Here is an 11,909-nt window from a genome sequence, read left to right as displayed (position 1 = left end):
AAAAAAAAAAGCTGACCTTCCAACAGGTTTTCAGAGGCTTTAACTTGCACAGGAAATTGCCAATTTTCCTCCCACAAAGCAGTTAGAAAATTTGAAGTGCTAATCTTTGGGTCGGCAGCACAACTTCTTACCCACTAGGCCACCAGAGCTCCCTTCTGGCTAGCAGGAGAGCTAGCTTAACCTTTCATATCATACAGATTCCTTGCAGACTGCAATTTGCTCATTCAAAGGGAATGAGCAAATTGATTTTTTTGCTTGATTTCAGGGGAATAAAAATTCCAGGGGGGAAATAGACATTGCAATCTGCCTTTCTTCGCAGTTACTGGAGGAGATTTTATTTTTAATAAGCCCAAATAATAATTTATTCTTTCACTGGAGAATATATCTTTTATTACCTAAAAGAAATTATGGCCTCTATTTAGGCATTGTCTTCTTAGCAGTGAAGCAGGCACCTGAGAGGTCAGAAATTTAAAAGATTCTGGTTGAGGATGGAGTGCAGGGATGTTTTGCTAGGAAATACTTAACATTTACACTTTTAGAGTTGAGGTTTGTGAGGAGGAATGAGGGGGTAGGGAGAAGAGGGGAAAAGTTTTCTATTTTCCAAAAGGCCACTTTACTGTGTAATATATATATGTTTAATTATGACAAATCATTTACATAGTTAAGCTTATATAAATATCATAAAACATTTTGAAATGAAAATCTTATTTCAAATGTTATCATGCTCTAGTTTCTACAGATGATTTCATTTCAAAATGATGCCAAGATTAAAGAAAAGAGGAAAGGGAATGTCTAAAAATCTTCCACTGGAATAAACTGTATTTCTTAGTTATGTTTCATACTACCTAAGTCTCCTGAGGGAGATTCTCAATCCAATGTGCAAGAGACTGCTTACACTATTGAAATATGGAGAACTAAAGAGGAAAATATTCCCAATAGACTACTTAAGTTAAGGCTTTTTGATTGGCAGGTCTTCCAAAGTCCCATACACTAAAATATTTAATGGAATGTAGTTCCATAATTCCATCCATGTAGGAGCTCCCATCCGCTAAGCAGAACAAATTATTGATTTTTGCATAATAAGTCAAATATGCATAAATTATTCTTAATTATATAAAACCAGATGCTAAATTTAGGTGTCATAGGAAAAGTCATTTCCCTTATCAGCCAGGAGGAGCAAAGGATAATATAAGTAACTGCAAGAATCCAAAAGGGTGAATTATTTTCCCAAATGAAGGAAAATGACTTTTAAAAAAAAAAAAAAAACAAACAGTCTTCTAACAAAAATACCCACAAGACAGTACACCTGACCGTGAACCAGAACAATTAAGTAAGATAAATTTAGGCAAATGGTGAAGCATCTATTAAATAGCCAGCAGGAGTGTTTAAATAACTTAAAAAAGGACATATTATAACTGAAACTTTCAAACTTGTCTAAAGCTTTACTCATATTAGGCTTCTATGTTATACCAATTCCACTATAAAGTAAAAAAGTATTCAACTAGCTTCCCCAAATCCACATCTAAAGTCATTACATTGCTAGTAGTTATTCCCAATTATCACATGGCAAGGAAATGAAATCTTAAAGAAAAGTACAGTTATTATCATTTCTAGATGGTCATTATATTTTTTTTCATTACACAAAGTGTATAAACTAATCTTTTAAAGGAATAGCACAAAATATTGGATTTCATCAAAGTGAACAACGGCATACATGATGCTGGCACACATTCAATCTCCTGGGGCAAACTAATTCAAATGTGGATTTGTGGTAAAGCCTAACAAAGCTCTTGACCTCACAATTTTAAGAATATAGTGATGAAAATCACTGCACACATTTTTACCTTGAACCAAAAAGAGCCAAACAAACCTGAAATGGAGCATTTCGTTCCAGCTCCATTCTGGACCTTTCTGTTTGATTTGGATGGAATATAATTGCAGGTCTCATGTGGCAGTTTCAAGCATTTCAACAAAATCACATGGAAAACAATCATGAAGAGCTAGAAAGTGACTAGGATGTGCAAAAATAGTGCTATGGCTGGTTACCAAACGTGTGACAGATTTTCCTCTTATTCTAGGGATCTGTGCAATGGTAAAAGGTAGTAGATGAGAATTGGCCTATGCTTTCAGAAAGCCTGTTGAATTCAAATTCAAACACAGAAAACAGGGTGTGATTAATTTATGGGAACTTACAAGAGGTAAAAAAATAATTTTATACTATATCCGTGATTTGATTTGCAAGACTTTTATTTACCTATTAATTTTCAAGAATACAGGTGTACAAGGTAAAATTTAGTTCTCTCAGTAGGAGCACTGTAAAAACTCTGGCCAAAGCAAACCATTGTATGCAAACCAATAAAAAGAAATTTTAAAAAAGAAATAAGATGGTGGAAATGCAAAGAGTCACTTTACAAAAAAGAACTGGTCAACACTGAAATGTTTCCAGAAGAAGAAAAAAAACAAAACACAAAAACCTTGGCCAAGTAAAATGATGGAGCCCCAAAATGCTATGATCTACTTTAAATATATTCTGACCTACTCTCAATTAACTCAAAGGCATACTTTAAATAACTGGAAAATTGTCAAATTTTAATCTGAAAAATACTTGCAACAAGTCAATGGAACAAGCTGCAAAATAATACTTCTAACCTTTAAAAGTCAGGAAATACTAAAAAATCAAGTTTAACGTAATGTTGTTGCCATATTTTCAAGGTCTTGTTAGAAACGGGATAGATGAACAGGGTTTGCAAGATCTAAAAAAAAGGAAAGCGTCCTGTAGAACCTTAGGTTTCTCTTTGCACCAGGTAATCAAGAACATGTTGATCATCATCTTAACAAATATTGACTTGACTCTTATATCTTCCATTTTTTCCTCATGACTTTGGTGAGGGAGACACCATTTTGGAAGCTGGGAAAGCAAGTCACTTCTTTCATGAAGTTTAGCTCAACTCTACCAATCATTTCGTTCTAATCACCATTTGTTTGCCTGACTTCCTAGTCAGTCTTCCTCCTCCTCCTGCCCACCCTGAAACCCCATCCAAGCTCAACTTTCTCTAGTTAATCCATATTAGGAGCATTTATAAGGCAAGGCCAGAATCTTAATTGTACCTTTGCATTCCATGAGGCACATAATAGATGTTTAGGGGTGAATAAGGAAAGAATCTGTAGAATGTAATCTAGCAGGTAAGAGATGTGCATAGTAGAAAAATGCAGATTTTCTGGCTCACCTCTCTTAGCAGTATATGACACAATAGCATCAGTAGGGTTGATGTGACCCAGTATAGTCAAGGACTTTCTTCCAGACCAGATCAATTAGATTACTCCATAATGCTTACTGTCAATATATGCATGATATAGTTATAAACTGCATAAATATAATATTTCCTTTAAGAATATTAACAACAAAATGGGGAGCTCTGGTAGCTTAGTGCATAAGGAGTTGTGCTGCCAACCCAAAGGCAGGTGGTTCAAATCCACCAGCTGCTCCAGGAGAGGAAGATCGTCTATCTCCGCCTATTTGATTAACAGCTTCTGAAAACTCACTACAGGGTCAGCTATGAGTCTGTTCCGACTAGAGGGCAGTGACTCATATGTTGCTGAACAACAGTGGCATCCACTTCCTAAATAGCTTGCCTCTGGAAATCCTATGAACCTGGAGAAAGGATGAAAGTTATACAAGTGTTCAGGTCTTTCGTTCATAGGGTCGCTATGAGTCATCTATGACTTGATGGCACTTAACAACAACAGCATAGAGACTCTGATCAGTTGGCCTAGTGGACAGAAAGTGATGCTCCCAAGCCAAAGGTGGGTGACTTTAATCCGCGGTCCTCAAGCCTGTTTTTAATTGTTTTTGGTCAAACATTCATCTAGGTCGTATAGCCCTGGTCTGTCCACTTGCTGTACAGAGGTAACTCATGGTTGCTGTGAAGCTGAACACTGTGACACTGATGTGTCAACTGCGATAATGGTTACCCATGGTGCACAGTGTTTGGTGGAGCACCCCAATTAAAACAAACTTAGAAGCAGGAGTGGCATCCACTTCCGAAATAGCTTGCTTCTAGAAACCCGATGAACCTGGAGAAAGGATGAAAGTTATACAAGCGTTTAGGTCTTTTCTTCATAGGGTCACTATGAATCGCCTACAACTCGAAGGCACTTAACAAGAACAACGTATCAAATGAGATGGATTGATTCAGTGACTGGTGTAATGGAGGTAGGTGTGTTAGAGACAAGAAGATCCACACAGGATATAGCAGGGTTTAAGGCTGCTGTACACAGGGTTGCTATGAGTCGCAGGTGACTCAACGGCACATAACAACAACAACATATCGAATCACAATGTTACTAGCTGAAGCCCTTTTTGATCTTTTCTCCTTTTCCTTTAATTATTAATTCATATGATCTCAAAACAACTACTGATATGTGTTCATAAATACTAATTACCACAATACTGTAGCTAAAACACTAGAAAGTTGGGCAAAATCAGCACTGGCAGCTCAACAAAACAATAGCCCTTGCTTGTAGTTATGTGCAGATGAAAACCATGTGGTGCGAAGCTATTAATTAATTGGATAATAATGTCATCTCTGACCTGAGCTCATTAGTGGGTTCAAAAAGTAGATTAGCATAGGGTTTTTAGCCTTGTAGGCATTATTGATACATGTAAGCTGGGCTTACGAATATTTTTGTTGTTATAACTAACCACAGGACATTTAATTTTTATAAAAAATAATTAATTCCTGCTGAAACAATACACAACAATCTTACGGGCCTTTTTATTTATTTCACATCCTCACCCCACAATATCATCTAATGCTGCCTCTACTCCCCTTCCTGATGTCACTGCTTCACACTGGCTAAATGATGTCTGCTCCACCATTTCAAGGCCAGAACACCAAACTAGAAATGGTTACAAAAAATGAGCTCTTTTGAATCCTAACATCCAGAAGTTTGAATGCTTCACTCAAGATGAATCGTCTCAGAATAGCATCCTCAGAAGGCTTTAAACACTTGGTCAAGCAACAATTCTTGGTGGGTTTTTTGTTCTGCTTTGGTCTCCCCGCCCCCCCAATAGAAAAACTGTGGGCAGGATGATGGGCTAGGCAGGAACTGTGAAACTTTATTTATTGGCTTTGCCTAGAAATCAGGGCTTTGAAAGGAGGGACAACGTCAGACATGGAGTAAGGAAATTAATTCCGATGTTGTTAAGAGCCTTATAGCCTTTATTACAGGGACTGAAAACTTGGGAACAAAGTAAAAGATGCTGAATAGGGAGAAGTCCTCTGCCCCTCTCTCTCCCTCCCTCTCCCCCTCTCTCTCTCTCTCCCTCTCTCACACACACACACACACACACACACACACTCACTCTCTCACTCTTCTCATCGCCAACTCTTTAATTTCTTATTTGAAGCCCATACTCAGGATCTGGCTAGGGCTCCTCCTTAATCACCTCAACGCCTCCCCGTCCACTCCCCCATACACTTACGCTTCGCACAGGGCTGGCTATATTAGCATAGGCTTTTTGTTTTGCTTTTTAAAGTTAAGTTTACCACAGTCGACTGACACCTTTCACCAGCCTTAAAGAGACTCATCAGAGTCTAACTCTTACCACCAATCCCTCTGCCTTCCCTCCTACCCCACCCCCTCTCCAGTGGAAGCAAAAGGGCGGGTACCCATTTCTCCCTTTGGCCCCCGAAAAAACCCCTCTCCCCTTGTCAGCCCCACCCAAAGGAGGAACCGCTGTCCAGTGACTCAATGGGGGCAATGGAATGGTGGTTTAGAGTCAGGTGCGGTGGCGTTGAGTAACTGTTTTTCTCCCCACCCATTAACGGCGGACAGTGCCCGGGACAGGTGGAGTGGCCACAGCTTACCTGTGATCCCTCCTCCGCCTTCCTCCCCGTAGCCCCGGCGCCTTTGCAGCACGAAGTAGTCGTTGGACCTTTCCATCAGCCACAGCTTCAGGGCATTTTTCAGGAGCACTTCCTCGGGCTTCAGCCACATCGTGAAGAAGTTTGTGCCCCCCTGGAGGAGCAACCTAAATGTCCTCCTTACCTCACGTTCCACCCGTGTCTTCTTCTCTACTTCTCCTCCCACCAAACCTTCCTCCGGCAGTAGCGGCTCAGGTTCAGATTCTCCACACTTCCCCCCAGCCCTCCCTTCTCTCCCACGTAGGCAGACAGACTGCCAATTCCCTCCCACAGCACTAACCGCCCGACTGGGAAATAGTCCCGCTTCTTCACCTCTTGGGACTTGTAGTTTCTGACCCTCCTTGTCTGTATTCGCGCCACCGTAGCCACAGACTACATTTCCCACAATGCACCGGCTCGAGGACCAGGTGGGGTGCTTTCAAAGCAGGTCCCGCCACTAGTTAAGTGCACTTGCTTATCCAAAGTTTAAAGAGGTTTATTATTGTTCAGGTAAGCGTTAGCCCCAGGTTTAAAAGGGGTGCTTTCCCGTCCTTTTACAGCTGAGGGTGCTAAATTGAAAACAAAAACAAAAACACAAACCCCAAACACCCAAACCAAAACCCAAAAATCTCAACCCACCCAAACCCAGAAGTTTCTGGGATTTTTAATGAACAGGACGCATTTTAAGGAACCGCAGCATGGACGTTTAGTGAGCACTTACTATGTACTAAGACGATTTCTTGTATGATCTTCAAAGAAGTCTTATGAAGTAGATATTATTCCTCACTTTGCACATTAGTAAACGAAAGCATAAACGAGTAAGATGACTTCTCTAACGTTAAATAATTAAATTTATTTTATTCCTTTTCTAATTCTGAAATTCTTGGCTATATTTAGCATTTTTTACTTATACTTTCTCCAAAAGCTAGTTTCCTTTAAGCCCTGCATCTCTCCCCTCCCCCCTTCACTGCCCCTATTACTATTGTAATAAGTCCTAAGAATTTTTTTATCCTGCTTTTCTTTTTCTAGACCTAAACATTGCACCACCACCCCAGTATTACCAAACCCAAATTTATTTTAATGACGTTTCACTGTCAAGGTGTATCAAAACTTCATAGCTTAGTAAGAGTCCTAGTTTTCTGGGACAGCATACAATTAATTCGTCGCCTTTCTTACCTGGCCCCCAACAATTCATCCAGTCTAAAGCACACAGATTCAGAAAAGCCAAGAGTTAACTCCTCAATCAGGTTGCTCCTCTGGCTCATGAATTTTCTTTCAAAAGAGAGAAGCAAAAATATTTCAGACATGTGGCAAAGTTAACAGCAGAGTTCCAGCTTAGGTTTATGTAAAATACAGCAAAACAAAATAAAACTCACTTGAGATAGATTACTTCTATACAGCTTTATGAAAATAGAAAAAAAAATAAAATAGCAGAGAACAAAAAAAAATAATGAAGATTTTTCAAGTGAGAATTCATTTGATAGCCAAGAATTTCTTGGAAAATAACAGCAGCTCCAGCTCTAAAATTGGAAAGGTCTTGACTAAGCAGCCTGAACAATGTATTTGTCATATGTGAATAAAAACAGTCTGAAGACTAGCACTTCTCTTTTTTATGTACAATATTTATAATTTTTTCATTGCTGAACATTTTCTTCCCCCAATCTTCTCCCCTAACCCTCCCCATAATGTACCCCTTGTTTCAGATTGTTCTCATACATATAATGCCTTATCATATATTCCTTTCAGACAGTTCTTCCCCTCATCTGTTCTAATGCGGTTTTCCTTTTTTATCCACTCTTTACTCATTCTTTCCCCAAATGTCTGTTCTATTTTATAAAAGTGATGTTATGCAGTGTTTATCCTTTTGTGACTGAGATATTTCACTCAGCATAATGTCCTCCAGGCTTCCTCAAGTTGTGTAATGTTTTATGAGTTCACTGGTTTTCAGTGCTGTGTAATATTCATACATATACATGGTTTTCCACCTATTTATTCATGGGCACTTGGGTTTCTTCCGTCTCTTTGCTATTGTAAATAATGGAACAATAAACATGAGTGTGTATACATCTGTTTGAAACATATTTCTGATTTGTTTAGGGTATATTGTTGATAGTGGACCTGTTGGGTCAAATGGTATTTCAATTTCCAAATTTTTGAGAAAGTAACAGACTGCCTTCCATATTGGCTTTACTATTTTATATTCCCACCAACAGTGAATAAGTGTTCCAATCTCTCTACACCCTCACTAGCATGTTGTTTGCTGCCCTGTTGAACTTGGCTATTGTTACTGGGGTGAGATGATATCTCATAGTCGTTTTGATTTGCATCTCTCTTAGGACTAGAGATTTTGAACATTTCTTCATGTGTTTGTTTGCTATCTTTGTTTGTTTGTTTGTTTGTCCTCTTTGGTGACGTGTCTATTCATATCCTGTGTCCATTTTGTGATTGTTTACCTTTTTCTTCTTGAGGTGCTGGAGTGTTCTATAAATTTTAGATATAAGTCACTTATCAGCTATATTATTGCCAATTAGGTTTCCCCAGTCTGTGGGTTTCCTTCTTAACCTGTTAGAGAAATGTTTTGATGTGCATAGGAATTTGATTCTTAGAAGGCCTCATTTATCTATTTTATTCTCTCCTGGTTATTGGTTTGTCATTGTGCTTGGAAGACTATTCATGCTGTGGATTAGGGCTTCTAGAGTTCTTTCTAGCTTTTCTCTGATGAATTTTAGTCTTTGGTTTTACTTCTAGGTCCCTGATCCACACTGAGTTGGTTGGTTATTATATTTAAGTGTTTTTACTATGACTCATAGTAACCCTATGAAGAATGGATCTGAACTTTGTCCTATCCTGTGGCATCCTCATCATTGATATACTTGAGCCCATTGATACTGTCACTTTGATAATCCATCTCGTAGAAGATCTTCCTCTTTTTTTAATGACACTCTGCCTGTCCAAGCATGATGTCCTTTTTTATAAGGACTGATCCCTCTTAACAATATGCTCAAAGTATGTGAGACGACATAGTATAAAAAACACAGCTCGGTGTGTAGTTGTGGTGGCTAATTTAACCCCCTACATATTCTGCTATAGGGTCATAAGCCTTGACCAAGTATATTATTATTGTGCACCATTGAGTTGAAACAAATCATAGCTAACCCTCTAGCAAGTTTTCAGAGGCTGTACATCGCATGGGAGGGAACTCTGCTGCCTTAATGGCAAGAAGTTGAGTTGTCAACCCAAAGGGGTGAAGTTTGAGTCCACCAAGGCTCCACAGGAGAATGATGAGCAATCTCCTACCTGTGAGTGATTCACAACCTCTGAAAACCCCCAGGAGAGTCAGCTATGAGTCAGTTCAACTGGAAGGCCCATAACAACAACAATTTCCTCCCATGTGATGTGTTGTTACTGTTCTAGTCACTTTTGAGTAATCTTCAGCATGATTTTGCTTTAATGTGACATTAATGATATTGTTCAACAATTTCAACATTCTGTTGGATCAACATGGGAATAAATATGGACTTTGTCTAGTCAATTGGCCAGGTTGTTGGCCTTCAGATTTCTTGGCACAATCTGGTGAGTACATCTAGGCCTGCATCTTTTGAAATATGTTAGTTGATATTCCATCAATTCCTTCAGAGTAGCTTGAATGCCCTTCTTTATTACTATTGATTCTTAATCATATGCTACTTCCTGAAAGGTTCTGTGTCAGCCAATTATTTTTGGTACAATGACTTTATGTATTCCTTCCATCTTCTTTTGGTGCTTCCTGGATAATTCAAGATTTTGCCCATAGCATCTTTTAGTATTGCAACTAGAGGCTTGAATTTATGCCTCAGTTCTTTTGTTATGAGGAATGGAAATCAAGTTCTTCCCTTTTGATTTTGTGACTTCAGCTCTTTGCACATTTCATTATAATACTTTGCGTTGTCTTCACAAGCTTGCCTTTGAAACCTTCTGTTCTTAACTTCACCATTTCTTCCCTTTGTTTTAGCTTCTCAGGATTCTAGTAAAATATTCAGAATCTCTTCTGACATCCTTTTTTTTTCTTTTTGAGAGTAAAATAGTAATTTTATTAGGAACTTACATCCCCAATTGGACAGATTTCCCTCCCTAAAAGGAGACATAGAAGGAAGACCCTAACATCTATTTTTTTCTTTTCTTCCTCCTTCATCTTTGTAATGACCTTTTCTTGATGGATGATATTCTTCCACAGCTTATCTGGTAATTGTTTATTAGTGTTCAAGGCCTCAAACTTGTTCTTCAGATGGTTTTTAAATTCAAGTGGGATACACTCAAGATTATACGTTTAATATAATACAGGCATATTACATTCCACTGAGTCAGAACCAACTCATAGCTGACCTTCCAATGAATTTTCAATGGTAGTAAATCACATGGGAGGAGATTTATCTATCTTTCTCCTAAGGAGTAAATGGTGAATTCAAACCATATGCCCTTTGATTGGTAGCACAACTCCTTACCTCTAAGACACTAGTTGTTGCTGTTGTTTTGTGTCAACACGTTGCCTGCAACTCATAGCAACTCTATACACAATAGCTCTGAACTCTACTCTGCATTGAGCCAGTCAGTGAGACTCCAACACACCATTGCCCCAGTTATCATATCAATCCATGTCATCCAGGGTCTTCTTCTGCTGTGCTGTCCCTCCACCCATTTAAGCATGATGTCCTTAAGGAGTGTTTCCCTCCTGGTCACATGCCCAAGTATGTGAGACTGAGCTTCAAAATCCTTGCCTCCAAGGAGAAGTCTGGTTTTACCCTCTCCAGGACAGACCTGTTTGTTTTCTTTGCAGTTGATGTTTTGTTCAATACTCTTCTTCAGCACCACAACTCAAAGGCATCAATTCTTCTGCCAGCCCCAGTCATTCTCTCTGATGCATAGCAAGAAATTGCAAAGACCATGGCCTGAAGTAGGCACACCATAATAACCAGGCATCGTTTCTTTTTATCACTTTGGGAAGATTCATGACAGCAGATTTCCCCAGTGAAATTTGTCTTTTGATTTCTTGACTGCTGATGCCAAGAGTGGTGATTGTGGAACTAAGCAAGCTGAAATTGTTGACAAGCTTAATCTCTTCTCTAGCTATCATGGTGCTGCCAATTGGCCCAGTAGTCAGAATTTTTGTCTTCTTGGTGTTGAGCTTCAATACACATTGAAGACTACAGATCTTGACCATCCGCAGCAAGTGCTTCAGGTCCTCCTCAGCTTCGGTAAACAAAGTTGTGTCATTTGCACAAGGTAGTTTGCTGATGAATCTTGCTCCAATCCTGACGTCACATTCCTCCTCATAAAGTCCAGCCTCCAGAATGATCTGTTCTGCACATAGACTGAAAATGTATAGAGACAGGACTCGTGCCTGACATTCTTTTCCTGATTTTGAACCATGCAGTCTTTTCTTCCTCTGTTCTGAGGACTGCTTCCTGGTCCAGGTATGGGTTTCACATGAGCACAATCAGGTGTTCTGGAATTCCCATTCTTGTCAAGATTAGCCACAGTTTGATCTTGTGATTAGCTATTGTGAAGGATATTGTTTTTATTAGCTCCAGTTCTGTATTTTCTTTGTCACTGTAAAGAAATCCAATTGCTTTTTTTTATGTTGATCCTGTATCCTGCCACTTTGCTGAATTTGTCAACTATGTCCAGTAGTTTTCTTGCTGAGTCTTTAGGGTTTTCTAAGTATATTATCATATCATCTGAATATAATTTTACCTCCTTTTTGCCAATTTGGATACCTCTTATTTTCTTCTCTTGCCTTATAGCTATAACTAAGACTTCCAATACGATATTGAATAGGAGAGGTGATAGTGGGCATCCTTGCCTAGTTCGTGTTCTCAAGGGGAATGTCTTTAATCGCTCTCCCTTGAGAACAATGTTTGCTCTCAAATTTACATATATGCTTTTTACTATGTTGAAGAAATTCTCCTCTAATCCTATTTTGTTGAGTGTTTTAATCAGAAAAGGGTGTTGGATTTTGTCAAAGGC

The 11,909-nt window shown here is 38.9% G+C and overlaps 1 protein-coding gene across 1 annotated transcript in view; it reads right to left on the bottom strand.

Moving 5' to 3' along the window:
* The window catches only part of TBC1D8B (TBC1 domain family, member 8B (with GRAM domain)), a 112,193-nt gene extending 106,030 nt beyond the window's left edge, over positions 1 to 6,163 (bottom strand). Inside the window, exon 1 of the mRNA XM_006889896.1 lies at positions 5,871 to 6,163. Within this exon, the coding sequence (XP_006889958.1) occupies positions 5,871 to 6,000 (130 nt within the window). The 5' untranslated portion in view covers positions 6,001 to 6,163. The remainder of the gene's footprint in view (positions 1 to 5,870) is intronic.
* Positions 6,164 to 11,909: the final 5,746 nt, after the last annotated feature.

The sequence above is a fragment of the Elephantulus edwardii genome, unplaced genomic scaffold, assembly GCF_000299155.1.
Source record: "Elephantulus edwardii isolate Elephantulus edwardi_28Jun2011 unplaced genomic scaffold, EleEdw1.0 scaffold00083, whole genome shotgun sequence".
NCBI classification, from domain to species: Eukaryota; Metazoa; Chordata; class Mammalia; order Macroscelidea; family Macroscelididae; genus Elephantulus; species Elephantulus edwardii.
Note: the sequence above shows the minus strand (reverse complement) of the source record. Positions and strands in the feature narration are given on the sequence as shown.